The sequence below is a fragment of the Neofelis nebulosa genome, chromosome 12 (assembly GCF_028018385.1).
Source record: "Neofelis nebulosa isolate mNeoNeb1 chromosome 12, mNeoNeb1.pri, whole genome shotgun sequence".
In the NCBI taxonomy this organism is placed as follows: Eukaryota; Metazoa; Chordata; class Mammalia; order Carnivora; family Felidae; genus Neofelis; species Neofelis nebulosa.
The window spans coordinates 93730641-93757969 of NC_080793.1; the positions used below are offsets into that span (position 1 = coordinate 93730641).

At 42.7% G+C, this 27329-nt stretch overlaps 1 protein-coding gene across 8 annotated transcripts in view; it reads right to left on the minus strand.

The window, feature by feature from the left end:
• The window catches only part of PTPDC1 (protein tyrosine phosphatase domain containing 1), a 66606-nt gene that overhangs the window by 25889 nt on the left and 13388 nt on the right, over window positions 1-27329 (minus strand). For 2 of the 8 annotated variants that reach the window (XM_058695927.1, XM_058695932.1), the window contains one exon: window positions 4260-4347. In XM_058695927.1, coding sequence (XP_058551910.1) covers window positions 4260-4341 — 82 coding nt within the window. In that variant the 5' untranslated portion in view covers window positions 4342-4347. Of the gene's footprint in view, window positions 1-4259; window positions 4348-11835; window positions 12038-12342; window positions 12554-16850; window positions 17064-25834; window positions 26151-27329 lie in introns of those variants that run through there. The other 6 variants (XM_058695926.1, XM_058695924.1, XM_058695930.1 and 3 more) reach the window with 6 other exon arrangements.

Below are 27329 nucleotides of genomic sequence, written 5' to 3' on the forward strand. Positions count from 1 at the left end.
TACACCGTGGAGACACAACACCAACAGAATGACATCAAGTGGAAAAAGCTGACTCGAATGGCTACATGCTGTGTGATTTCACTTATATACAATTCCTGAAATGACAAAAATCATAGAAGTGGGAACAGAGGAGTACTTGTCAGGGGCCAGGCTCATGGGAGGAAGTGGGTCCGGCTACAAAAGGCAATTGGAGGGATCCTTGCAGTGACAGTGCCAGCCTGTATCTCGAGTGCAACAATGTTGACATCCTGGCCAGGACACTGAACTACGGATGCGCAAGATGTTACTACTGATGGAAACGGAGTAAAGGGTGTATGACTTACAACTGCATGTGACTGTATAATTATCTCATTATTTTAATTAAAAGTGTACACATAATCAAGATAAAAACAGCCACAAAGCAGGCCTACTTAGCAAAGGTCAGGCCCCACACAAGGAAGGCAACCACAGGTGACCCTTGAACAACATGGGTTTCAACTCCATGTGTCTACATATAAGCAGATGTCTTTGGATAAATACCGTATAGTACTGTAAATGTAGTTTCTCTTCCCTAGGATTTTCTTAATAATGTCTTCTTTTCTCTAGCTACTTTATTGTAAAAATACAATATATGACACACAAGATATGTGTTAATCAATGGTTGTTGGTGAGGCTCCCAGTCAACAGGAGGCTATTAGTGGTTAAGTTTTCAAGGAGTCAAAAGTTATATGTGGATTTTCATCTGTGCTGGTGGTCAAGGTCCAAACCCGCCTGCTCAAGGGTCAGCTGTAGCAGAGTCTATGGCACTCGAGCCAGCAGGGCACAGGCCCTGTGTGGAAGAGCGAGCGGAGGCAAGTGATGGCAGGGCAGGGCTGGGAGACGGGTCATGAAAAGGAGGACTCACTAAATAAGAGCAAGGTTCCTTCCTCATTCTTGGGGAAGGGAATTATAAACTCAGTAAGGGGAAAAGCTAGAACGATGGTACAGTGATGGATGAGACAACAGCAAGTACCAATATGAACTCATAGTTTTCAATATATAAAAACAATTATGTGTATAAAAGTGGGGAGATATCTATGCACACTTATACACTTCCTGGCTTTGTCTTGCAGGGAGCTTGGGGACACATTTTGGGTTTCCCAACACCACTCTGCACTGGAAGGAACCAGAGCTCCTGGCAGAAACGGGTGACTTCAGGGCTGGACCAGGAAAGGTACAAGAGGACACCAAAGACCTTGCTGGGCTAGGAGGCAGGAGGCAGGAAGCAGGAAGCAGGGAGCAGGGACGTGTCCAGATGACACAGCTACAGGCTGGAGAGGCTCTTCTGGCCCAATGGGGGACAGCGGAGTGCGAAAACAAAGGACAGTGAAAGAGTACACTCCCTGCACAGATGAGGATCTACGCCGGAACGGAGAATAACTGAATGAACCAAGGGGAAGGGGAACTGCTCCTGGAGAATGCCAGCTAAGAAATGCAGAAGCAGTGATGGGGTCAGGAAGCCTCCCCTCCGTCATCTGTCATCACAATACTTAATTCAGGCAAGAGACGCCAGCGGATGCTGCGGGGCTGGGAGAGAGCTGGGTGAAGACCAGGTGCCCACAGCCTCCCAGTGCCTCTCCACCAAGTACGAAGTCGAAGGGAGAAGGAACGACTTACGGTGGATACAGCCCGCAGACACCACTGCACTGATGGGACCAAACTGAGCACCCCAGGGATGTGGCATGATGGCGTTCTGGGTCACTTAATGGGATGCGTGAGAAGAGAATGAAGTCATTTCTGTGATGTTCCTGCCAGAAACGCAAAACCTTAACGATGTTATGATGAAACAGCAGACAAACCCCCAGGGAGGAATATGCTGCAAAGTACCTGGCCTGTAAGTTTCACAGACATCAAGGCAGGACTGTGGTCACAGAAAGAAACTGGAAAAACATGACAAGTATCCTTTTGCTGTTAAAAGATGTTACTGGCACAGCTGACCAAACTTGAGAGGGAGTCTCTGGGTGAACAGTATTTAGGGATTTTTTAATGCTTTTCTATGAGTCTGAAATTCTTGCAAAATGAAAGAACTAACATCACGAGAGACAACTAGACATCACAGGCATTCTGATGGAAGAATATAGTGCCATCCATGAAACATGGTTGTAAATTAAAAAAAAACTTGATTAGGCTCTACATCCCTCCACTAATCCAGTTTACAGGAAATAATGTGGGAATAAAATCAGAAAAATACAGATTGTGGCAAACTCCATAGGGCAAAAAACCTGGTTTCTTCAAAAATAAATTGTAAGGAAAAAGAGAGAGAAATCCACATGTAAAACAGATGTAAGATACATATCAACCAATTATGCAATATGGATTCTGTTGGATCCCGATGCAAACAAACATACATACGTCTATGAGACAGCTAGAAATCTGAACAATGTTCAGGTATTGAGGATATTAGGTGACCAGTGTTAAATTTTTCTAGTTATGGTGATGGTGATATGGTTAAGGAATGAAACGAAGTAATATGGAAGCAGGGAAAGGAGTAGAGGAAATGAGTGAGCCGAAATTGTTAAAGATGGGGGATGGTACCTCTTGGGGAAGGGGACCTCCCTGGGGGTGGGGTCTCCACTGGCACCCATACAGGCAGTGGTACCTCCACAGAGATCTTTGTAGTATTCTATATACTTTTGTGAATGTTTGAAATTTCCCCACAAATTTTTTTTTCCAAAAAGTAGAATATTTAAATCTAGGTTTGTCTCATTCTAAAGCTAGTTCTTGTTGAGTTTTCTTTCTATTTTCCTTTAAAAATAATTTAAATACTTTACTTACTGACCCAATTAAATTTCCTTATGGTTCATTAGCCAACATTAAAAAAAAAAATGCTTCCTAGCCCAATGTTAACCCAATAGGTAGAACTACCTTTAGAGATGAGACTCACTCTAAAAAAGTTAGATATAAAGTAAGTTTCTTATTTCTCCAGACTTTTTCCTAATTAAAAATTAGCTCCATATTATACACGAGGAGATTTTCAATTAAAGAGATGGCTTTAGGAGAGGTAAAATCAGCTTCTCTAGAGGATCACAACGTGGGTATGACGACCTCCCCCAGGGCATCTGAAAACACATCAGGTTTTCTGGTTGTCACCACAGTCTGGGGACATCACGGGACTCGGTCAGGGATGCCGTCACCTGGCTCCTGTACGACGAAGACTCGCCCATCTCAGAAGCCAAGAAAATCCCTGATGGGAAACACCAGCTAAGAGGGGACATTTCGACAGAAGGGAGAGGGGAAAAAGGTCTGACTCAGGGTTGTTAGCTGGGGCGTCCTTTAGGCAAGAAACATGTCGTACAAAGGAAGCAGCAAGTAGGCACCGCTACCGCCCTTGTATTAGATAGCGCTTTCTCAAACAGGGAAACTAACAGTAAGTTAGCTCTCAGACGCTGTCCACAAACAGTGGTTACCAATAGGCCGGTCCCTACTGAGTCAGACAGGAGCAGACAGATGCAGGAGGGACTACAAAGAGGGGAATTCTGACAAGTAAGAGGAGGGAGACACTGGTTTCCTGATGACAGAGGGCTCCCCCTGGTGGGGTGGTCAGAGTCCTACGAGAGAACAGTCAACAGAGCCCATTATTCCCAGCAAGTGCGGGACTCCAATACCTTCAGACTCCTGCCTCTTTACTTTCTGTACGTTACCTCATCTGACGCAGGGGGAAGCCCTTCAAGGTTCCCGATACAGGAGCCCTAACGTGAACAGGGCAGGACCAAAACCATGCAAAGGTTTTGCCAAAAAAATGACCTGACGTCTGGCTGATGGCTCATGGCAGGAAATCAGTCACCAGCCTAGTAGCTGCGACAGCAGCAAGGGTCCCCGTCACAGCACCCTTCTTCCCAGGGCTACCATGTGAAAAATCAAATGTGTGGGATGGAATGAAGAAGAAACAAACTGGGAGGAGCAGGGGCACCTGCTTCGAAGTGACACTTGCGAGGGATGGAAGAGAAAGCTTGCCTCACAAGGAGGCTAGAAATGAGAGGAAGAGGTCATTTCAGTCTAAGGATAATGCAGGAGGCAAACTTTGTTTTCAACATTCCTTCTCAAAAGACCGCTTATTCAAGATTTTGAAAAGGAGTTTCAACAGGTCGAAACAGGGAGGCAGAAATAAACAAGAGCCATAAGCAGTGACTGCACTTGGGATTCTAGTGTGAGGCCTCGAGCCTTTTCCATCATGTCTACTCATACTGTTTCATTAGACGCTACTCTGCACAAAGCGTCAAAAAGTGTGTCAAAGAACTTACCCTTCATGTTGGCAGCATATGGACTGTCATTCACCAAAGTGGAGTATGGCTCTTCATTTTGAGGCAAGATTCCCGCAGGCATGGTAGTCTGTTGAGAAAAAAACATTACTTTTTGAGAGTTTGCTTATGGGATGTGCATTTATGAATCACCTACAAAGTGCTGGACTTCTGCTGCTAATAGTCATTAGCTCTGTGTTTCCCCAGCTCTGGAAATGTGGACAGTGTAGACGTGAGATGTGCTGTCAGTGTCAAATACGATTTTGAAGACCTAATACAAAAAAGACTAAAATAGTTCACTAGTAATTTTTTTTTAATTTTTTTGATATTTATTTATTTTTGAGAGAGACAGAGACAGAGACAGAATGCGAGTGGGTTGGGGCAGAGGGAGAGGGAGGCACAGAATCTGAAGCAGGCTGCAGGCTCCGAGCTGTCAGCACAGAACCTGACGTGGGGCTCGAACTCACGAGCTGTGAGATCATGACCTGAGCTGAAGTCGGACGTTCAACCGACTGAGCCACCCAGACGCCCCAATAATTTTTTACACTGATTTTACATTGAAATATTTTTGATATGCTGAGTTAAATAAAATACATTATTAAAATTAGTGTTCTGGGGGCGCCTGGGTGGCGCAGTCGGTTAAGCGTCCGACTTCAGCCAGGTCACGATCTCACGGTCCGTGAGTTCGAGCCCCGCGTCGGGCTCTGGGCTGATGGCTCGGAGCCTGGAGCCTGTTTCCGATTCTGTGTCTCCCTCTCTCTCTGCCCCTCCCCCGTTCATGCTCTGTCTCTCTCTGTCCCAAAAATAAATTAAAAAAAAAAAAAAAAAAAATTAGTGTTCTGATTCTTATTATTAATGTTGCTCTTAGAAAATCTAAAACTGAATCCAAGGCTCACATGATATTCCAGTGAACAGTGCTATCTACAAGGTAAGGATATTACAGAGACAAACTGACAGCTAACAACACACACAATGGTGAAAGCCTAAAAGCCTTAATAATATTGTAATAACTTTGTATGGTGACAGATGATATCTAGACTTACTATGATCATTTCATAACATATATAAATGTTGAATCATTATGTTATATACCTAAAACTAATATAATTATACTCAATTTGAAAAATAAATTTATCAGGGCACCTGGATGGCTCAGTCAGTTAAGTGTCTGACTTCGGCTCAGGTCATGATCTTGCAGTCTATGAGTTTGAGCCCCGCGTCGGGCTCTGTGCTGACAGCTCAGAGTCTGGAGCTTGCTTCAGATTCTGTGTCTCCTTCTCTCTCTGCCCCCCGCCCCCACTCATGTTCTGTCTCTCTCTCTCAAAAATGAATAAATGTTAAAAAAAAATTTTTTTAATGAATGTATTAATACACTTCCTGCTTCAGGGCTTAGCTCTTCTCCTTATGGGGACATCTGTCCCTTTGTTATTGACTTACAAGATGTCTTTTTATATTAAGAATATCAAGGGCTTCATTAAAAAAAAAAAATCACACACCAATGTGTCAACCAAGAAATCAAAGAAGAAAAAAAAATTATGAAAATGAAAACACAGTGGTCCAAAATCTTTGGGATGCAGCAAAGTGGTTCTAAGAGGGAAGTTTATAGCAATACAGGCCTACCTCAAGAAGCAAGAAAAGTCTCAGGGTGCCTGGGTGGCTCAGTCAGTTGAGCGCCCAACTCTTGATTTAGGTTCAGGTCATCATCCCAGGATCATGGGACTGAGTCCCACATCAGGCTCTGTGCTAAGCATGAAGCATGGAGCCTGCTTAAGATTCTCTCCCTTTTTCTCCTTCTGTCCCTCTCCCCTGTACTCTCTAAAAAAAAAAATGAATAAGAGAGGTGCCTGGGTGGCTCAGTCGGTTGAGTGTTCGACTTCAGCTCAGATCATGATCTCATGGTTTGTGGGTTCAAGCCCCGTGTCAGGCTCTGTGCTGACAGCTCAGAGCCTGGAGCCTGCTTTGGATCCTGTCTCCCTCTCTCTCTGCTCCTCCCCTGCTCACACTCTGTCTCTCTCTGTCTCAAAAATAAATAAACATTTAAAACATTTAAAAAATAAATAAATGAAAAATAAAAATAAACAAAATTTTTTTAAAAAGAAGAAGAAAAATCTCAAATAAACAACCTAACCTTACACCTAAAGGAGCTGGAAAAATAACAAAACCCAAAAATAGTAGAAGGAAGAAAATCATAAACATTACAGCAGAAATAAATGATATAGAAACTAAAAAAAAAAAAAAAAGACATATCTGATAAAGGATTAGTATCCAATACATGAATAACTGATACAACTCAACACCCAAAAAGCAGATAATCCAATTTAAAAATGGGCAGCAGACATGAACAGACATTTTTCCAAAGAAGACATCCAGATGGTCCTCACATGAAAAGATGCTCAACATCACTCATCATCAGAGAAATAAAAATCAAAATGATGAAGATATATCACCTCATACCTGTCAGAATGGCTAAAATTTACAACACAAGAAACAACAGGTGATGGTGAGGATGTAGAGAAAGGGGAACCATCCTGTGCTGTTGGTGGGAATGCAAACTGGTGCAGCCATTCTGGAGAACAGTATGGAAGTTCCTCAAAAATAGAAATACCCCGCAATCCAGTAACTGCACTACTAGGTATTTACCCAAAGGATACAAGAATACCGATTTGAAGTGGCACATGCCTCCAATGTTTATAGCAGCGCTACTGACAAATAGCCAAACTCTGGAAGGAATCCAGTGTCCATTGATAGATGAAGGGATAAAGAGGATGTGGTACAGGCACCATGGAATATTACTCAGCCATACAAAGGACTGAAATCTTATCATTTGCAATGACGTGGATGGAGCTAGAGAGTATCATGCTAAGTGAAATCAGTCAGAGAAAGACAAATACCAGATGATTTCATTCACATGTGGAATTCAGGAAACAAAACAAAGAATAAACATTAAAAAGGAGAGACACAAGCCAAGAGACAGACTCTTAACTAAAGAGAATACACTGCTGGTTACTGGCGGGGAGGTGGGCGAAGGGATGGAGGAGATGGGAGATGCAGGTGAAGGAGTACACTTGTTGCAATGAGCACAGGGCCATGCATGGAAGTGCTGAGTCACTATTTTTGAATACCTGAAACAAATATAACGCTGAATGTCAACTACTTGGAATTAAAATTAAAAACTTAATTAAAATACCACTTTTTTTTCCTACAGTTTATCATGTCTTACATATGTTTATGGTGTGTTTTGCCTAGCAGTCCTGTTTTATATAGTCCAACCTGTAAGATTTTTCCTATGACTTCAACTTTTCTGCCACAATAAGAAAACCTTCTACAATACAACATGTAAATCCTAATTTAATATCTCCCATTTTGGAGTGATAAATGCTGTCCCTATTGCAGCATGACAGTATTGCTAAAGCATAATAGTTAAACGACAAAATTAAAGATGGCCCATCTTCAAAGAATATCATATGTATCCTAACGTGACTTTATAAAAGTCACCTTGTTAAAATGTCAATAACACCCAAAGCAAGTGACACATTCAGTGCAATCCCTACCAAAATACTACCAGCATTTTTCACAGAGCTAGAATAAACAATCCTAAAATCTGTATGGAATGACAAAAGACCCCGAATAGCCAAAGCAATCCTGAAAAAGAAAAACAAAACTGGAGACATCACAATGCCCGATTTGAAGTTATATTACAAAGCTGTACTCATCAAGACAGTATGGTACTGGCACAAAAACGGACACATAGATCAATGGAACAGAACAGAAAACCCAGAAATGGACTCAGAACTATATGGTCAACTCGTCTTCAACAAAGCAGGAAAGAATGTCCAGTGGGAAAAAGGGAGTCTCTTTAGCAAATGGTGATGGGAAAACTGAGCAGCGACATGCAGAAGAATGAAACTGGACCACTTGCTTACACCATACACAAAAATAAATTCAAAATGGATGAAAGAACTAATCTCAGACAGGAAACTATCAAAACCCTAGAGAACAAAGGCAGCAACCTCTCTGACTTAGGCCATAGCAACTTCTTACTAGGCACATCGCCGAAGGCAAGGGAAACAAAAGCAGACATGAATTATTGGGACCTCATCAAGATAAAAAGCTTCTGCACAGTGAAGGAAATAATCAACAAAACTAAAAGGCAGGCTATGGAATGGGAGAAGATATTTGCAAATGACATATCAGATAAAGTGTTAGTATCCAAAATCTATAAAGAACTTACCAAACTTAACACCCAAAACCAAATAATCCAATTTAAAAATGGGCAGAAGACATAAGCTTTTCCAAAGAAGATATCCAGGTGTCTAACAGACACATGAAAAGATGCTCACCATCACTCACCATCAGGTAAATGCAAATCAAAACCACAATGAGATACAACCTCACAGCAGTCAGAATGGCTAAAATTAGCAACACAAGAAACAACAGGTGTTGGGGAGGATGCAAAGGAAGGGGGCCACTCTTGCACTGCTGGTGGGAATGCAAACTGGTGCAGCTGCTCTGGAGAACAGTATAGAGGTTCCTCAAGAAACTAAAAATAGAACTACCCTATGACCCAGCAATTGCACTATTAGGTATTTACCCAAGGGATACAAAAATACAAATTCAAAGGGGCATGTGAACTCCAATGCTTAAGCATTGCTATCAACAACAGCCCAACTACGGAAATAGCCCAAATGTCCACAGACTGAAGAATGGATAAAGAAGATGTGGTATACATATATGCAATGAAGTATTACTTGGTAATCAAAAAGAATGAAACCTTGCCATTTGCAACAACGTGGATGGAGCTAGAGTATATTATGCTAAGTGAAATAAGTCAATCAGAGAAAGAAATATCATGACTTCACTCATATGTGGAACTTGAGAAATAAAAGAGATGAACATATGGGAGGGGGAGAAAAAGAGAAGAGAGGGAAACAAACCACAAGACACTTTTAACAATAGAGAACAAGCTGAGGGTTCATGGAGGGAGGTGGGTGGGGGATGGGCGATGAGTACTAAGGAGGGCACTTGTTGGGATTAGCACTGGGTATTATATGTAAGTGTTGAATCACTGAATTCTACTCTTGAAACAAATTATCACGCTGTATGCTAACTAACTAGAATATAAATAAAAAAGAACAGTAAAATAAAACTCTTTGTAAATCACTTACATTTATATAGCTTAAACACTGTGTTATTTATTTATTTATTTATTTATTTATTTATTTATTTAGAGAGAAAGAGACAGCGTGAGCAGGATAAGGGCAGAGAGTGGGGGAGAGAGAAAAAATCCCAAGCAGTCTCCATGCTGTCAACATAGAGCCCGATGTGGGGCTTGATCCCACCAACTGTGAGATCATGACCTGAGCTGAAATCCAGAGTCAGGCCCTTAACCAACTGAGCCACCCAGGCAGTCCTTAAATACTGTGCTTTTGCCAACAACATGAATACATGCCTTTTATTAAAGTAATCCTTCTAACCAAGGAAAAATGGTGCAACAAATGGAGTGTTTTATTGGTCTAATTACCTGAGAGTTACTATACATACTTAGTGTTAAATTATAAATTTTCAGCGATCTGAGATATATAATCAACATCAGTTTGGGAAAGAGTATATTTCAAGCCCTTTCTGAGACTGAGAGTTAAAGGAGAAAATGAAGGGCATCCACGCAGGCCCCTTTCCATGCATGCAGTTGCCCATCACTACCTTTATCCACAAAGTCTGGGGGCCCCCGGCTCCACAAATCCAGCGACCTCCCTCTTTGCCTGGACACCAGACCTTCTTCTATCCCGCCTCACCTTCCAGCTTCCTCCAGGGAATCCCCACTGCTTATCCAACGGGTCTCAGCTCCTAACCTCTTGTCCTCATCTCATTAGATGAATTCTATGGAATCAGGAGGCAGCTCTACAGCAGCCTTCGCTTTAGGCTAATTTAGTCCCATCACTAAGCCGACACCTTTCCAGGCCTCCACCTGCTGCTCTGAGTATCGTGAGGCCCTTCTTGTCTGGCTGGTGGGAATGTGAACTCCTTCCAGCTGTCTGAGAGCCCCAGAAGGTGTTCTGTCCACTCCTGTGTCCACCCCTGGCCTTGGGTAGCTCGCATGGTCAGTATTCAGTCAAACACAGGTCAGCGGAGCCCAGCAGGCCCTCTGCACACGTCCATGGCCCTCTCCGTGCCACTTCCTTCCCGCCAGGGCCCTTCACCGCAAATTCCAGCCACCTCAGCTCTCAGTGAATATCCAAGGTAGCTTTGTGTCTGTCCCCGTCCCACAAGGCAGCCTGGGAACTGCCTCCCGGGAGTCCAATCCTGGGCTCACACACGTCTTCTTCTTGTCTCTCAGAGATCATGGTCCCGAGCTGCCTGCTTTCCACTGTCCCAAACCCATTTTTGTATATTTCATCTGGTTTTCTAGTTGTTTAAGGCAGAAGGTAACCCTGCTCTCTGCAATTTCATCATGGCTGGAAGCAGAACCCCCCTTGGCCCTGGCTAGGGGACTCTGCAGGAGTGTCCACTGTGGATTAACTCTGTGTGAAAACACTGATGTCCAGTCCAACTAGAGGAACTGCTGACCAATTACATACAGCTCAAGTAGGCTGGACCATCCTGTGCAGTCACAAGTTCTGTGTTTAAACCTTGACTCTTGGGTGGGAGGGAGTGGAAAGTGGGTCATGGGCATTGAGGAAGGCACCTGTTGGGATGAACACCGGGTGTATGGAAACCAATTTGACAATAAATTTCATATTTAAAACAAACAAACAAAAAACCTTGACTCTGTTCATTGCTGGCCACAGGAACCATTTTCAGCCTCAATTTTCTCCCCTGTAAAATGGGGATTATTATTAGACTACTTTCCTAGCTTATTGTGAGGATAAAGAACAACTGTGTGTGTGTGTGTGTGTGTGTGTGTGTGTGTGTTTCTAACACAATGTCTGGCATATAGGTATCCGATATATTACTGTTGTTTTAATTTGCAAACCAGTATCGTAATATTTTATAAGAATCTGTAAAGCATTGCCTTCATGACGTGTAGAACAGTCCTGCCAGCAGTTGGTAATGGCCGACCTGAAGAAGATTTATGAACCATTAGCTTCATCCACAACTGGACTGATTTTGTGTGCCTGGTTGTAGAGTCAGGAGAAAGAGGGTTTGAAGAGTAATCCTGTCATTTCACTGCACAGTCCTCTTATTTAATTTCATTTCCTGCTGCTAATAACAGATATTTTGCTCACTCTATCCTGCAATTTGCTTTCATCTCAAGAAGTCCCTCGAAATGACTGAAAATTCAGAATTAATCACAGGCTCACTAATTAGTACCTAATACTTAAAACTCAGAACAGCAATGGACGATTACTCATACTGTTAGGAAGAGTCGTCACCGAGTAAGAGTTTGACATAAAGAATGTTCTACTTCATAAAAAAGTCACTTGGCCCAAGAGCCAGGCTCTGTGACAGCCTGAGGGGTTCTGAGGTCACTGCCTTCCATTCCGCCTTCCGCACAAAAAGCCTGCGTGTGTACTTCTGGGAGAGCTGACGGGGACAGCCCTGAGAAGTTGGGAGGTCAGGGGTGTGGCGTCACCCTTCCCACCTGCTCTGGGGCTCGGAGTCCTCTCGGGCGCCCGTGGGAAGTGCAAGTCTGCGGCCCACCCTCAGGATGTCTGAGGAACGGAACACGTTATCCGCCCACACTCCGTCCAGCTCCTCCTGACGTAAGAGGCCCTCTGCCCACATTAAAGAAACATGTCAACGGATTACCTTCTACACAGCAATCATGGTAGAAGAATTTGAGGCTGGAAATTTAAGTCTGTGTGGGCAAAAATAGACATTTCCAAGTATATGAGTGAACACAGGACAGCTACATAAACACTTTCATGCTTGTGAATAATCTGTTAGTAATAATAAACACGTAGGCTGACTCCAGCCAGGCACTGTTCCAAGTGCCTTGTTTGTTGCAACTCGGAGCCCTCACCACTACACCATTCGGGAAGTACTACCATTACTCCAATCAGAAACACAGTTTATTATTAGGGCAATTTTAGGTTCACAGCAAAACTACATGGAAGACACAGAGAATCCCTGCACACGCCTGTCCCACCCGCACGTGCACGGCCTCCACTGTCGACACCCCCAGCAGATAGCACCTTCGGTACAACTGATGAGCCCACACGGACACGTCATCGTCACCCAGATGTACGGCTTGCCTAAGGGACCACTCCAGGTGGTGGACATTCTACGGATTTGGGCAAATGTATAAGGACATGTATCTGTCATTATGGGATCACACAGAGAATCTTCACTGCCCTGAAAATCCTCCATGCCCCATTCAGTCACCCCTACCCCCACCCCAGCAACTCCTGATCTGTTCACCGTGCCCACAGATTTACCTTTTCCAGAATGTCATGTAATTGAATCATACAGTATGTGACCTTTTCAGATTGGCTTCTTTCACTTAGTGACACACATTTAAGGCTTCTCCACATGTTCTGTGGCCAGCAGTCCATTTCCTCTTAGTGCTGAGTAACATTCTATTATCTGGACGGACCACGGTCTGCTTATCCAGCCGCCTGCTGAAGGATATTCTACTTGCTACCAAGGCTTGGCAATTATGAATACAGCTGTGTACACATCTGTGTGCAGATGTTTGTGCGGGAGTGGGTTTTTCAGCTCCTGTGAGCAAACACCAAGGACCACGACCACAGGACCATATGGTAAAAACATGTTTAGGTTCATATATTATTCCCATTTTGCAGATTACAGAACCAAGGCAAAGAGAAGTCAGATAACTTACCTGCAGTCACACAGCTATTAAATGGTGGAGCTGGGATCTGAATTCACATCGTTCATTCCACAGTCTGTTCTCTTCACCACCATACACACACAGCCTCTCAACAGTAAAGACCTCTCACTGAATAAAGGAAACTCCCCTGTTTGCATGCAATGCAATGAATGCAATGTTGTATGCATTCTAACTTTGTGGCGCTGATAATTCCTTGGCTCCCAAGAAACTTTTCAGACCTCCCTATCCACACAGCAAGACTTTCACATTCGTTCTGCTCTGTGCAGACACTTAGCTGATCCTTCCTTCATCCAAATCTCAATGCACTGCTGTCCCAAAGACATGTGTCAACCACACACCTCCTTCACATGTTTGGGCTCCTCCACAATGGAGGGTTGTTGGCACTTACCAGCTCTGTGACCGTAAGCACATTCACTGCCACCTCTGAGCCTCACATCTGCCCTGCGGTCACCGTAAAGGTGCCCCACGAGCTTGTATACAGACCTAATTCCGTGCCCGACTCATAATTCAGTCTATCCTCAACACAGCAGCCAGGGTCACCCGGGTCACACCACCCTTCTCTTCAAACCCACGTAGCCACCCTGTTTACAATTTAAACCAGCTCCCCTCTGTTTCCGTGTCCTCAGGACTTCTGAAGAAAACATGGAACATGGCACATCATTTACTGATTTATCCCTATTATTACATTATTATCTGCCTTCCCCACTAGGAGGTCAGCTCCACGAAGGCAGAGTTTTGTCTGCTTTGTCAACTACTGTATACAACAGGGCCCAGCACACAGTACATGCTCAATAAAGAGTTAGTGAATGAATACACGAATAACCATTCAAAGGTCATGACCACCAGCACCACCGTCATTTGACGTGGCTGTAAAGGGGAAATAGCAGCTATGCCTCACCTGTCTCAGGTTACAGCACCACATGCAAACACAAGGAACTGTTTCCTTATCTTAGTTTTCCTGATCACATTTACATCTCCAACCCCTGGCTGGTCTTCAACCTGACAGATTGGTGTCCCTTCTAATTCCCTTCTAATCCCCGGAGGGGTGGGTCTGTTGAACTTCCAACTTCCTCTCCTTCAGGATGTTTTCCCTAATACCAATTACATATTTTATTACATCCCTTCATCATGCAGGGCCGACTGCAGATCTACCTAGGGGCCCGGATGCTTCCTGACACCACACTTGTATTCTGTCCTTAAAGAATTATAGCACTTTTTATGAGTCCATATGTAGTAAAACAAATGAAAAACCCTATTTCTTTTAAATGGAAACATCCTCGGGGCACCTGGGTGGCTCAGTCGGTTAAGCGTCCGACTTCGGCTCAGGTCATGATCTCACGGTCTGTGGGTTCGAGCCCCGCGTCGGGCTCTGTGCTGACAGCTCAGAGCCTGGAGCCCATTTCAGATTCTGTGTCTCCCTCTCTCTCTCTGCCCCTCCCCTGTTCATACTCTGTCTCTCTCTGTCTCAAAAATAAATAAATGTTAAAAAAAAAAAAATTTTAAATGGAAACATCCTCACTTCTGAATCTGCAAACTCAAACAAAATGAGGAAACTGAATGAAATTCTTTTTCTCCTCAAATCACCTGGGGGCAGGCAGGCAACATTTAAAAGGTGCCTCTTCCTTCTTGAAGCCCCTCCAGACCTTCTTGCAAGGTAGGTCCTCTGGGAAAGAGCTGGCAGTCTGCCTGAACCTCACGGGCTCCTGTGATCTCACACCTGCACTGCACCTCTGGGAAGGTCCCTGGGCTCTCAGGAGACTCATCACTGATCAGGGAAAACAACACACAGCAGGACCCTTGCTGCTGCATCATCTGAAGAAGTATGCTGTCTGGTTCAGATGCTCCAGAAAACGCATTATGATAAGGCAATGGGTGCGACGTTAACAATAGGCGAAGCAGATCTTCGCAAGCAGGGTTCCCACGCTCCTAGCCTTTTCCCACAAACAGCCACACCAGGATCATTCCCACAGATGTGAACACACCTCACTCACATCAGTGTCACCACCACAGGTACTTCTAAACTCATCAAGATGTCAACCCTTCCTGACTCAACACCCATCAGAGGGGTTCTCTTAAAAGCCCAGCGGCCGGGCCTCACTCCCAGAATTTCCACTTGGTAGGTCTGGGTGGGGCTGAGAATCTGCATTTCTGCCTAGTTTGCAGGGACGCTTTATTTTTTTTTTATAATTTTTTTTTTAACATTTATGCATCTTTGAGAGACAGAGCATGAGTGGGGGTGGGGGAGGGGGAGAGGGGGAGAGAGAGAGAGAGAGAGAGAGAGAGAGAGACACACACACAGAATCCAAAGCAGGCTCCAGGCTCCTAGCTGTCAGCACAGAGCCCGATGCAGGGCTCGAACTCACGAACTGTAAGATCATGACCTGAGCTGAAGTCAGACGCCCAACCAACTAAGCCACCCAGGTGCCTCTCCAGTGATGCTTTGAGAATGCAGCATTAGACAAACAGCTTGCATTCACATAACAGCAGGTATTCATGGAGGCTACTGTGAATGCAGGGCCCCTGGGTTCTGTTTAGCAGTCACATAATGAAGGCTTCCTTTTACAGTTCTTCCACCAACCTTCACAAAATCCCAAAATACATTAAGAAGCCCCACCGCATCAACCAGACCTAGATAAAGCTTCACATACCTGGGTGAGCCCTGGGTACTAATGTTCCCACCAATATCCTAGTTTGGACCAAGCAATCACCTGGAATGAGGTATCCACAGGAAGAAACACCCCCCACAGCAGCCACCAGATACCACACCACTTTGCACAGCCTAATTTGGATTCTTAACCAACAGATGTTCATTAACTAAATATTCCTTTTTAGTAAATATATAAGTAGCATGGATATAAAATTATGTTCACATTTAATATGACATGCTGTTTACAACTTTTTCTTTTTTTTTTTTTTAATTTTTTTTAACGTTTATTTATTTTTGAGACAGAGAGAGACAGAGCATGAACAGGGGAGGGGCAGAGAGGGAGACACAGAATCTGAAACAGGCTCCAGGCTCTGAACTGTCAGCACAGAGCCCGACGCAGGGCTCGAACTCACGGACCGCGAGATCGTGACCTGAGCCGAAGTCGGACGCTTAACCGACCAAGCCACCCAGGCGCCCCTGTTTACAACTTTTTCAATTTCAGGTAGTTCAACATGAAAAGCTTAAAATAGTGAGGAAAACAGTTTGTTATTCACTTTTCTATCCTTATTTATCGACTAAGAAGATAACATGATTTTCTACCTCTTCACTTCCTGAACTATTTCTCTAAAAGAAACTATTCTTTAAAAAAATTTTTTTTAATGTTTATTTATTTTTGAGACAGAGAGAGAGAGAGAGAGAGAGAGAGAGAGAAAATGAACAAGCAGGGGAGGGACAGAGGGAGACATAGAATCCAAAGCAGGCTCCAGGCTCTGAGCTGTCAGCACAGAGCCTGATGTGGGGCTCGAACCCACAAACTGTGAAATCATGACCTGAGCCGAAGTTGGACGTTTTACCAATTAAGCCACCCAGGCGCCCCTAAGAAAAAACTATTCTGTGAAACATATTTCAGTACTTGGGTGACAAGTCTGGGTGACTTAAAACATAAGCGGGAGTGTGGCTCCTGGATCTTCAAAGGCTTAGATCAAACTTTCTACGGCAAGATACATAGAATTTCTGGTTTAAGTAGTGGACTAAGCTAGCTTTCTCTTACACTCTCATACTCTAGCTTTCTCTTCCTAAGACCCCAATGCAAAGAAATTTTAAAAAGAATAACCCCACAGAGCAAGAAGCAGGAGGAGGTTATCGGTGGACTAGTTACCTTAGTAAGCTCCCAGAGGAAAGAAAGCAAGTAAAATAAAGAGGTCAATAAACCAGAGGTGAGGAAGCTGTAGCCCAGAATATGCCCATGCATATTCTGCAGAACACATAGCTGTGTCTCTTCAGAAAGATGGAGAACAGGGAGGTAGCCATCTTCCAAGTGTTGAAAGAAATAGACAGTCAACCAAGAATTCCACATGCAGCTAAACTCTTCCTGAAAAAATGGAGAAATTAAGTCATCTCCAGATTTAAAAACAAACTTCAAAAAAACAAAACAGAATTTGTTATTTGCTATCAGTCTTGCTTTACAAGAAATACTGTATTTCAGTCCAAAATAAAGGACACTAAAGGGTAACTTGAATCCAGACAAAGAAAGAGCAACAAAAAAGCTCACAAAATAAGCATTATAAAAATACATATAAATAAAACTCTTTTCTTGATCTGTTTTAAAAGATGCCTACATAAAGCACTAATTATGAAAACGACTTGAAGAGCTTATAATGTATAAAGATGTAATTTGAACTGAATGCCGGTAATAGTACAAAAGAGAGAGAAAGGAATGAAGGTATATTGGAGCAAAGGTTTTGTATGCTACTAAAATTAAACTAGTATTAATTTGAATTAGACTGTTTTAAGCTAAGATACTAATTGTAATCCCAGGGTAAACACTTAGAAGATTACTCAAAATACATAGTCAAGAAACAAAAAGGGAACTGAAAATGTATATTAAAAAAATATGTAACATGAAAGAAGGCAAGAATCAACGAATAAAGAAATGCAAAAGACCTCAGACATACAAAAAAATACAAAAATGGTAGGTACAAATTCTAATTTATCAGTAATTTATCAGTAATGTAATTACGTTACATTGAAAGTAAATGGATCAGATATTCTACCAAGTAAAAGAATGGCAGAACAGATTTTTTAAAAGATCTAACAAAATACAGGTAAGATCTACATGAGGAGAACTACATATCATTCATAAACAAAATCAAAGATGAACTAAATAAATGGAAAGATATTTATGTTCATGGCTAGGAAGACTCAACATTGTCAAGATGTCAATTCTTCTCAACCTGGTCTATAGACTCAATGCAGTCCCAGCCAAAACCCCAGTAAGTTATTTTATGGATATCATTAAAAATATTTCTAAAGTTTATAGGGAGAGGCAAAAGACCTAGAATAGCCAACACAATACTTAGGGAGAACAAAGCTGGAGAAATGACACTCCATAACTTCAAGACTTACTATAAAGCTACAGTAATCAAGACAGTGTGGAATTGGCAAAAGAACAAAACTATAGATCCATGGAACAGAATAGAGAGTCCAGAAACAAACCCACAGAAGTACAATCAACTGATCTTTGACAAAGGAGCAAAAGCAAAACAACAGAGCAAAGACAATCTCCTCAACAAATGGTGCTGGAACAACTGGACATCCACATAACAACAACAACAAACATCTAGACACCAATCTTATACTCTTTACAAAAATTAATTCACATGGATGGCAACCGAACCATAAAATGTAAAACTATAAATCCATGATAAACCAGGAGAAAACCTAGATGACCCTGGATGTAGTGATGCCTTTTTAGATACAACACCAAAGACATGACCCATGAAAAAGTAAATAAGCTGGACTCAACTTAAAAATTCTGCTTTGTGAGGGGCGCCTGGGTGGCTTAGTCGGTTAAGCGTCCGACTTCGGCTCAGGTCATGATCTCACAGTCCGTGAGTTCGAGCCCCACGTCGGGCTCTCTGCTGACAGCTCAGAGCCTGGAGCCTGTTTCAGATTCTGTGTGTCCCTCTCTCTCTGGCCCTCCCCTGTTCATGCTCTGTCTCTCTCTGTCTCAAAAATAAATAAGTATTAAAAAAAAAAAATTCTGCTTTGTGAAAGACAATGCCAAGAGAATAAGAAGACAAGCCAGAGACTGGGAGAAAATATTTGCAAAAGACACATCTGATGAACTGTTATCCAAAATATACAAAAAACTTTTAAAATTCAACAATAAGAGAACAATCTGATTTAAGAAATGGGTCAAAGACCTTTTTTTTTCAACGCTTTTTTTTTGGGGGGACAGAGAGAGACAGAGCATGAACGGGGGAGGGGCAGAGAGAGAGGGAGACACAGAATCGGAAGCAGGCTCCAGGCTCTGAGCCATCAGCCCAGAGCCGGACGCGGGGCTCGAACTCACGGACCGCGAGATCGTGACCTGGCTGAAGTTGGACGCTTAACCGACTGCGCCACCCAGGCGCCCCGAAATGGGTCAAAGACCTTAACAGACACCTCACCAAAGAAGGTATACAGATGGAAAATAAGCACATGAAAAGATGCTCCACATCATATGTCATCAAAATGCAAATGAAAACAGTGAGATACCCCTTGACACCTGGCTCACTTTAGATTCAAAGACACAGGCTGGCAGAAAAAAAGATGGAAAAATACATACCATGTAAGCAGTAACCAAAATACGGCTGAGATAGCTATACTAATACCTCACAGAACACTGTAAGACAATAACTGTTATCTGAGGCAAAATAAGGACATTGTACAATGATTAAGAAATCAATTCATCAGGAAGATATAATGACTAAATATCCATGCACATAAGAACAGAATCCCAGGGGCGCCTGGGTGGCGCAGTTGGTTAAGCGTCCGACTTCAGCCAGGTCACGATCTCGCGGTCTGTGAGTTCGAGCCCCGCGTCGGGCTCTGGGCTGATGGCTCGGAGCCTGGAGCCTGTTTCCGATTCTGTGTCTCCCTCTCTCTCTGCCCCTCCCCCGTTCATGCTCTGTCTCTCTCTGTCCCAAAAATAAATAAAAAACGTTGAAAAAAAAAAAAATTAAAAAAAAAAAAAAAAAAGAACAGAATCCCAAAATACACAAAGTAAAACTGAAAACCTGAAGAGGTTGTGTTGAAATGGGACAATTCAACAAAAATAGTTGGGAGACTTCAATATTCCACTTTCAGTAACAGAGAGAAAATGAGGCAGAAGATCAACAAAGAAACAGAAGACTTAATACCACAACTACCTAGTTGTAGCAGACATTTACAAAACACTTCAAGTCCACAAAAGCAGAACACGCATTCTTCTCAAGTTCACATAGAACATTCTCCATAGTAGACCATATCCTAGGCCATAAAACAAATCACAGTAAATTAAAAATGAATTAAATCATAGAAAATATCTTCTTTGACCACAATGAAATTAAATTAGAAGTTAATAACAGAAGAAAGTCATAGATATATAAAAGCTAAATATAGGGGCGCCTGGGTGGCGCAGTCGGTTAAGCGTCCGACTTCAGCCAGGTCACGATCTCGCGGTCCGTGAGTTCGAGCCCCGCGTCAGGCTCTGGGCTGATGGCTCGGAGCCTGGAGCCTGTTTCCAATTCTGTGTCTCCCTCTCTCTCTGCCCCTCCCCCGTTCATGCTCTGTCTCTCTCTGTCCCAAAAATAAATAAAAAACGTTGAAAAAAAAAAAAAAAAAAAAAAAAAAATAAAAGCTAAATATATATTTAAACAACCAATGAGTCAAAGAAGAAAATACAACAGAAAATATAAAATACTTTGAGATGAAATGAAAACATACAAAATATCAAAACTTGTGGGGTAACCAGTTATAGCAGTGCTTAAAAAGGAAATTTAGAGATATAACTGCATGTATGAAAAAAAGGGAAAGATTATGGTCTGCTGGGGGGGGAAAAAAGGAGAAAGAACTCAAATCAATAACCTACTATTTCACCTTAAGTAACTGGGGAAAAAAAAGAACAAAATGAATCCCAAGCAAGCAGAAAATAGGAAATGAAAAAGAACACAGTGGAAATAAATGAAATAGAGAAAAACAAAAACAAAAGAGTAAATCAATGAACCCAAAATTTGGTTCTTTATAAAAATCAACAAAATTGACAAATTTTCAGCTAGACTAACCAAGACTCAAGTACTGAATCAAGAATAACATGGGGTGCTTGAGTGGCTCAGTGGGTTAAGCGTCTGGTTCTTCATTTCAGCTTGGGTCATGATCTCATGTTTTGTAAGTTTGAGCCCTGTGTCGGGCTCTGTGCTAACAGTGCAGAGCCTGCTTGGGATTCTCTCCCTTCTGTCTCTGCCCTACCCCACCTGCATGCGCGCTCTTTCTCTCTCTCTCAAAATAAACTTAAAGAATAACAAAAGGGACATTATAACTAACTTTACAGACATAAGGATTATAAAAGAATACTAAGAAGAAAAATATTCCAACAAATAGTGAGATGAAACAAATTACTAGAGAAACACAAACTACCAAGAATACCTTCATGAAGAAATAAAAAATCTGAATAGACCTACAAGAAGTAAAGAAATTAAATTATTTCAAAAATTTCACACAAAGAAAAACCAAGCCCAAATGGTTTCACTGGTGAGTTCTACCAAACATTTAAAGAATTAACACTAACCTTTTCAAACTCTTTCAAAAACAGAAGACTGTCATAATTGATTCGATAAGTACAGTATTACACTGATACTAAAATGGGAAAGATATCACAAGAAACCACTGACTAACATCCCTTACAAATACAGAGACAAAAAGCCTTAAACAATGTTAGTAAACTGAACCCAACAACATAGAGAAAAGTATATACACCATGGTCAAGTGGAATTTATCTCAGGAATGTAAGGCTGGCTTAACATTAAAAAATCAATTAATGTAATACATCAACATAATAAAGGACAAAAACCACATGATCATCTCAATAGACACAGAAAAAGCATTTCCAAGTCCAACATCCTCTCAAGGTAAAAGCACTCAATAAACTAGCAGAAGAGAATTTTCTCAACCTGATAAAGGGCATCTATGAAAAGCCCACAACTAACATCATGATCTACAGAAAGATGGAGGGCTTTTTCCTAAGATCATGAATAAGACAAGGATATGTACTCTCACCATGTCTGCTCAACATTGTAATGAGGTTCCAATCAGTGCAATGATCCAAGAAAAAGAAATAAAAAAGCTTACATATTGGAAAGGAAGAAGTAAAACTATTTCTATTTGCAGATAGGGTGTTATATTTAGAAAGTTCTAAGGAATCCACTAAAAAGACTAGAGAACTGATAAGCAAGTTCAGCAAGTTGGCAAGATACAAGAATGATACACAAAAACAATTTTATTTCTATAAGCTTGAATTATAGTTTTAGTTCTATAAATTCTGTTAAAAATGCTCTTTTTCAAGTCAAGGCAGTTCCCTTTTACTCCTAATTTTCTGGTAGTTTTTTTTTTTTTTTTTTTAGAGACAGGGAGAGGGAGTGCATATGTGGGGAGGGAGGGATAGGGGGACTGGAGGGGGAGAGAGAAAGAGAGAGAGAGAGAGAGAGAGAGAGAGAGAGAGAGAGAATCTTAAGCAGGTTCCATGCTCAGTACAGAGCCCAATGAGGGGCTCTAACCCATGAGTCTGGGATCATGACCTGAAGCGAAATCAAGAGTTGGATGCTTAACCGACTGAGCCACCCAGACGACACCTCATTCTGAGAATTTTAATAATGGTCAGTGCTTAATTGTGTCAAATGCTTTTTCTGCATCAACTGATATAAATGTATAATTTCTGTCTCTTTAACCTATTGATATAGTGGATTACTCTGACTGATTTTCAAATTCTGAACCAGCCTTGCTCCCTCTCTCGGCACTGCTTTAGGTGTGGCCCACAAACTTTGGTATGTTGAGATTTCATTCAACTCAATGTAGTTTCTTTTTTTTTTTTTTTTTTAATTTTTTTTAACGTTTATTTATTTTTGAGACAGAGAGAGACAGAGCATGAACAGGGGAGGGGCAGAGAGAAAGGGAGACACAGAATCTGAAACAGGCTCCAGGCTCTGAGCTGTCAGCACAGAGCCCGACGCGGGGCTCGAACCCACGGACTGTGAGATCATGACCTGAGCCAAAGTCGGACGCTCAACCGACCGAGCCACCCAGGCGCCCCTGTATTTTCTTTTTAAAAAAATTTTTTTTAATGTTTATTCATTTTTGAGAGACAGAGCATGAGTAGGGAGGGGCAGAGAGAGAGGAGACACAGAATCTGAAGCAGGCTCCAGGCTCCAAGCTGTCAGCACAGAGCCTGATGCAGGGCCCAACCCACAAACCGTGAGATCATGATCTGAGTGGAAGGCGGACACTCAACCGACTGAGCCACCCAGGCACCCCTCAACTCAATGTATTTTCTACCAAGACAAGCACATCCACACTTGTCACTTTTATTTAACACAGTATGGAGACCAGAGCAATAATTCAAGAAAAAAAAAAGTGAAAGGTTTTTGAAAAGGAAAAAAGTATAATTATATTTGTTCAAGGATGACATATTATCTACGTAGAACATCTGATGCAATCTACAAAAAAATCTATTAGAAACAATAAGTCAATCTAGCAGGACTGTGGTATACATATCAGTATATAAAAACCAATCACATATTATATAATAAGGATAAGTAATGAAGTTAAAATTGAAAACATAATAACATCAAAAAGTAAGAAATATTTAGGGCTACATCTGATAAAAGAGGTAAAAAGTTTGAATACTAAAAACTATAAAGCACTACTAAGAAAAATTACAGAGGACCTAAAATGAAGGGCAAGATCTACTGTGTTCATAGTTGAAAAGCCTAGTTAACATATCAATTCTCCCCATAATGACCAATAGAGCCATCACAATTTCAACCAAAATCCTATGGGGACTTTGTAGAAACTGAAAGCCAATTATGAAACATATGGAAATGCAAAGGATCCACAGTAGCTAAAACACCATTGAAAAAAAAGAAAAAGTTGTCTATCTAACACTACTTATTCTCAAACAACAGAAATAAAAAGTGAGGTAGTAGCTTAAAGTCAGATAAATGGAACAATGGGACAAAAAAGAACACCCAAAAACACAGCCACACCCGCTGGACAACTCATTTTTGACAAAGATGCTAAAGCAATTAAGTAGAAAAAGTATGCTCTTTTCAACAAAGTGTGCCGGAACCACTGAAAATCCATGTGCAAAAAACGTGAACTTCAAATGACATCTCATACCTCATATAAAAATTAACTCGGGGCGCCTGGGTGGCGCAGTCGGTTAAGCGTCCGACTTCAGCCAGGTCACGATCTCGCGGTCCGTGAGTTCGAGCCCCGCGTCAGGCTCCGGGCTGATGGCTCGGAGCCTGGAGCCTGTTTCCGATTCTGTGTCTCCCTCTCTCTCTGCCCCTCCCCCGTTCATGCTCTGTCTCTCTCTGTCCCAAAAATAAATAAAAAACGTTGAAAAAAAATTAAAAAAAAAAAAAATTAACTCAAAATTATCATACACCCAAATGCAAGAACTAAAAACATAAACTTCACAAACATGAGAAAAAACTGACAGAACTGAAAGCAGAAATAGATAAATCCACCATGTATAGTTGGAGGCTTCCACACTCTTCTCCAAAAAATTGATAGATCAAGCAGGCGGAAGATCAGTAAGAATACAGGTGACTTGAACAGCACTCCCAATCGGCTTGGTCTAATTGGTACGTATTCACCCACCGACAGAAGCGCACATGGAACAGCACCGGACAGACCACTGCTGCCACATAAAACACATCTTAACAACGTGAAAGCATAGGAGTGACACAAAGTCCTGCTTCGTGGCATATCAGAACCAAAGCAGAAGTCGGTAATAGAAAGATGGCTCAACAATTAGAAATATTGGGAAGTTGAACAAATACTTCTAAACTACACATGGGTTAGGAAGTCTCAAGAGACATCTTTGAATATTTTAAACTAATAAAAATGAAAATACAACTTATCTTGCACAACAATGTGAATATACTTAATACTACTGGATTGCACACCTGCTTGCTAAAAGGAAGAGCACAAAATTCTCAGTTTTCAGCTCCAGCGAATGGAGGCCCCGAAACAAAACCAAAACCTCATGGTTTCTGCTCTTACTGCAAAGGGCCAGGACACTGTGGAAAGACCGTTACCAACTGGAGTGATCCAGGCACCTTCGACCCTCTAGCCAACCTATTCCAATATCCTCCTCATTCCCAGGGAAGGGGGGGGGGGGGCCACGGAATTCCTGGCGTTTCCCAATCCCCCCTCTTCATCGACCTGGAGGAACCACTCTCCAGACTGGGAGTGAATCTCTGCCCGTCTGGACTCTCGGTGCTCCACCCGCCACCACCAAGCAGCCCTCCCCTCGGAGCACTGGAACAGCTCACGGAGCGGGGTCTCCAATAAACCTCAGCAGGTTCCGTCCCTGAACCCACTCCCTCCGTCTGGGCCCTCCGAGAGACACACGCCCTTTTCTCCTTACTTCCTCTGCCCATTCACTTATTGGGCTGAGGTGTCTCAGAAAAATTTCATGCTGCGACTCCTTCCTCCCCAAAGGGGGACATAATCCTAGAATTTGACAGCAGCAATCAAAGTAGCCAAATCGGTAAGTCAAATGACCCTTCAACGTCTCCTATTTGCTCCTTCTCCGAGCTAACGGGAGCTAAGTCCAAAGACACTGATCATTTGTCCCTGTTAGATCAGCTACCACTCTCCTCATGGGCAAAACCTTCAGCTGAAACTCGCAGAACCCACAGTGCACCTCCCATCAAGATTCGCACAGATCCTTCAAACTCTCTCCCCAGAATTAACCAATACTCTCCAAATAAAGAAGCCCTTCAAGGCATCAAGTCCATAATACAAGGTTACAAGGCTCAGGGCCTCAGTGATCCTGCACTAGTTTCTGTAATACTCTATTTTACCTGCGAGAAAACTCGATGGCTGAGGACGAAAGTTTGTCCAGGATCTCCACACAATACGTCACACTGTTATCACTAACCCCCATCCATATCGACACCCAATCCCACTGAAAACAAAATTTTCACTGTGATTGATCCATACAGTGTATTTTTAGTATTCCAGTAGATAAGGACAGCCAGTATATTTTTGCTTTCACTGGGGAAGACTTAAAATCCACCTGGACAGTCATGCCCCAGGCTTCCTCAGAGTCCTTACTCTTCACAACCTTAAAAGCCGATTCGGACGATAGGAAGTGTTCTGCAGGCTCTACTTCGTTCCAATACGTAGAGGATTCGCCCTTCTGCCCCTCTTCTCAGATCTCTTCACAGGAAGGCAACGTTCATCCGTTCAAAGCTGTGGCCTTAAACGGACATAAAGTCACCAAAGGAAAACTGCAGTTTGCTCAAACTCAGGTTCGATACCTAGGGCCCCTGACCTCAGAACCAGGGCTAGATTTGGACCCAGGCCGACTTCAGGGCACCCTGAACATCCCTAAACCTAAAACCAGCACCAATTACGAGGTTTTCTTGGCCTAGCTGACTGCGTCAAAACTGGACCCCAAACTCTCTTACAGCTCAACTTCCACACGCTTTCCTGAAAATCAACCAACCTGACCCTGTTATTTGGAAAGATCAGGATGACACAGCTTTTGGGACTTTAGGGAAAAGCCCAATACGACCCCTGCCTTTGGACGTCCTTTCAATTCCCCTTTTCCCTCTTGGTATGTGAGAGGGAAGGGAATGCCCTTGGAGCGCTCACCCCAAAATCACGGGCACCATCGCTGTCCCGTAGGGCATTATAGCCAACAACTTGAACCTGTGGCTCAGGGATGTCCCCCCCGCCCTTGCCTCCCAGCCATTCCTGCCACTGCCCTCTTGGTTGAGGCCACTGCGGAAATAGTCATGGGGTCCCCTCTAACCATCCTTGTGCCCCATGCAGTGGAAGCCCTCCTGAACTCTCCCCACACTCAATACTCTTCAGCCAGTCGCCTCACTTCCCATCCTCCTGCTAACTGCTCCTCATGTGACTCTTCCTTTTTGCAACAGCCTTCACCCCACTATTCCTCTCTCCTCCCTCATTGACAAGACCCTCACGACTGCTCGGTGTTGACACATCACCTTTTGACGCCCTGTGACAAGTTACAGGAATTTCTCTGCAGATGAAATACAGACTTTTAATGGTTCACTGATGGTTCTTATTTAAAGGATGAAAATGGTAAATATCGTGCTGGGAGTGCTACTGGAACCCCTTTTGAAGTCACTAAGGGGGCACCTTTACCTCTGCCTACTTCAGCCAAACAGGCTGAGTTACATGCCCGGACTCGAGCTGGATACCCTGGCCAAGGGTAAAACCACAGGCATTTATACCAAGAGCTGGTACCCCTTCCAGTAAGTAACTCAGGACTCTGAAATAGTATGGCAACAGCGAGGTTTACCTCCAATGGAGATAAAATTTTAAATGCCAGTATCTAAATATATTACGTGCCATATTTTTAAGGGCTGCTCTGGCCATTACCAAGGTTCCTGGGCATTCCAGACATGAGTCCCTGGAGGCCAAAGGAAACCACCTCACTGACATTTCTGCCCCAAATGCTGGTCTCTCGGAGGCCAACAGCCAGACCTCTGCCCTGGTCCAAAGGGATGTTCTCTCAAATGATAATTTGGAAAAATTGACCAGAGACCCCAAAAATTGGTCCCAGAAAAGGAAAAAC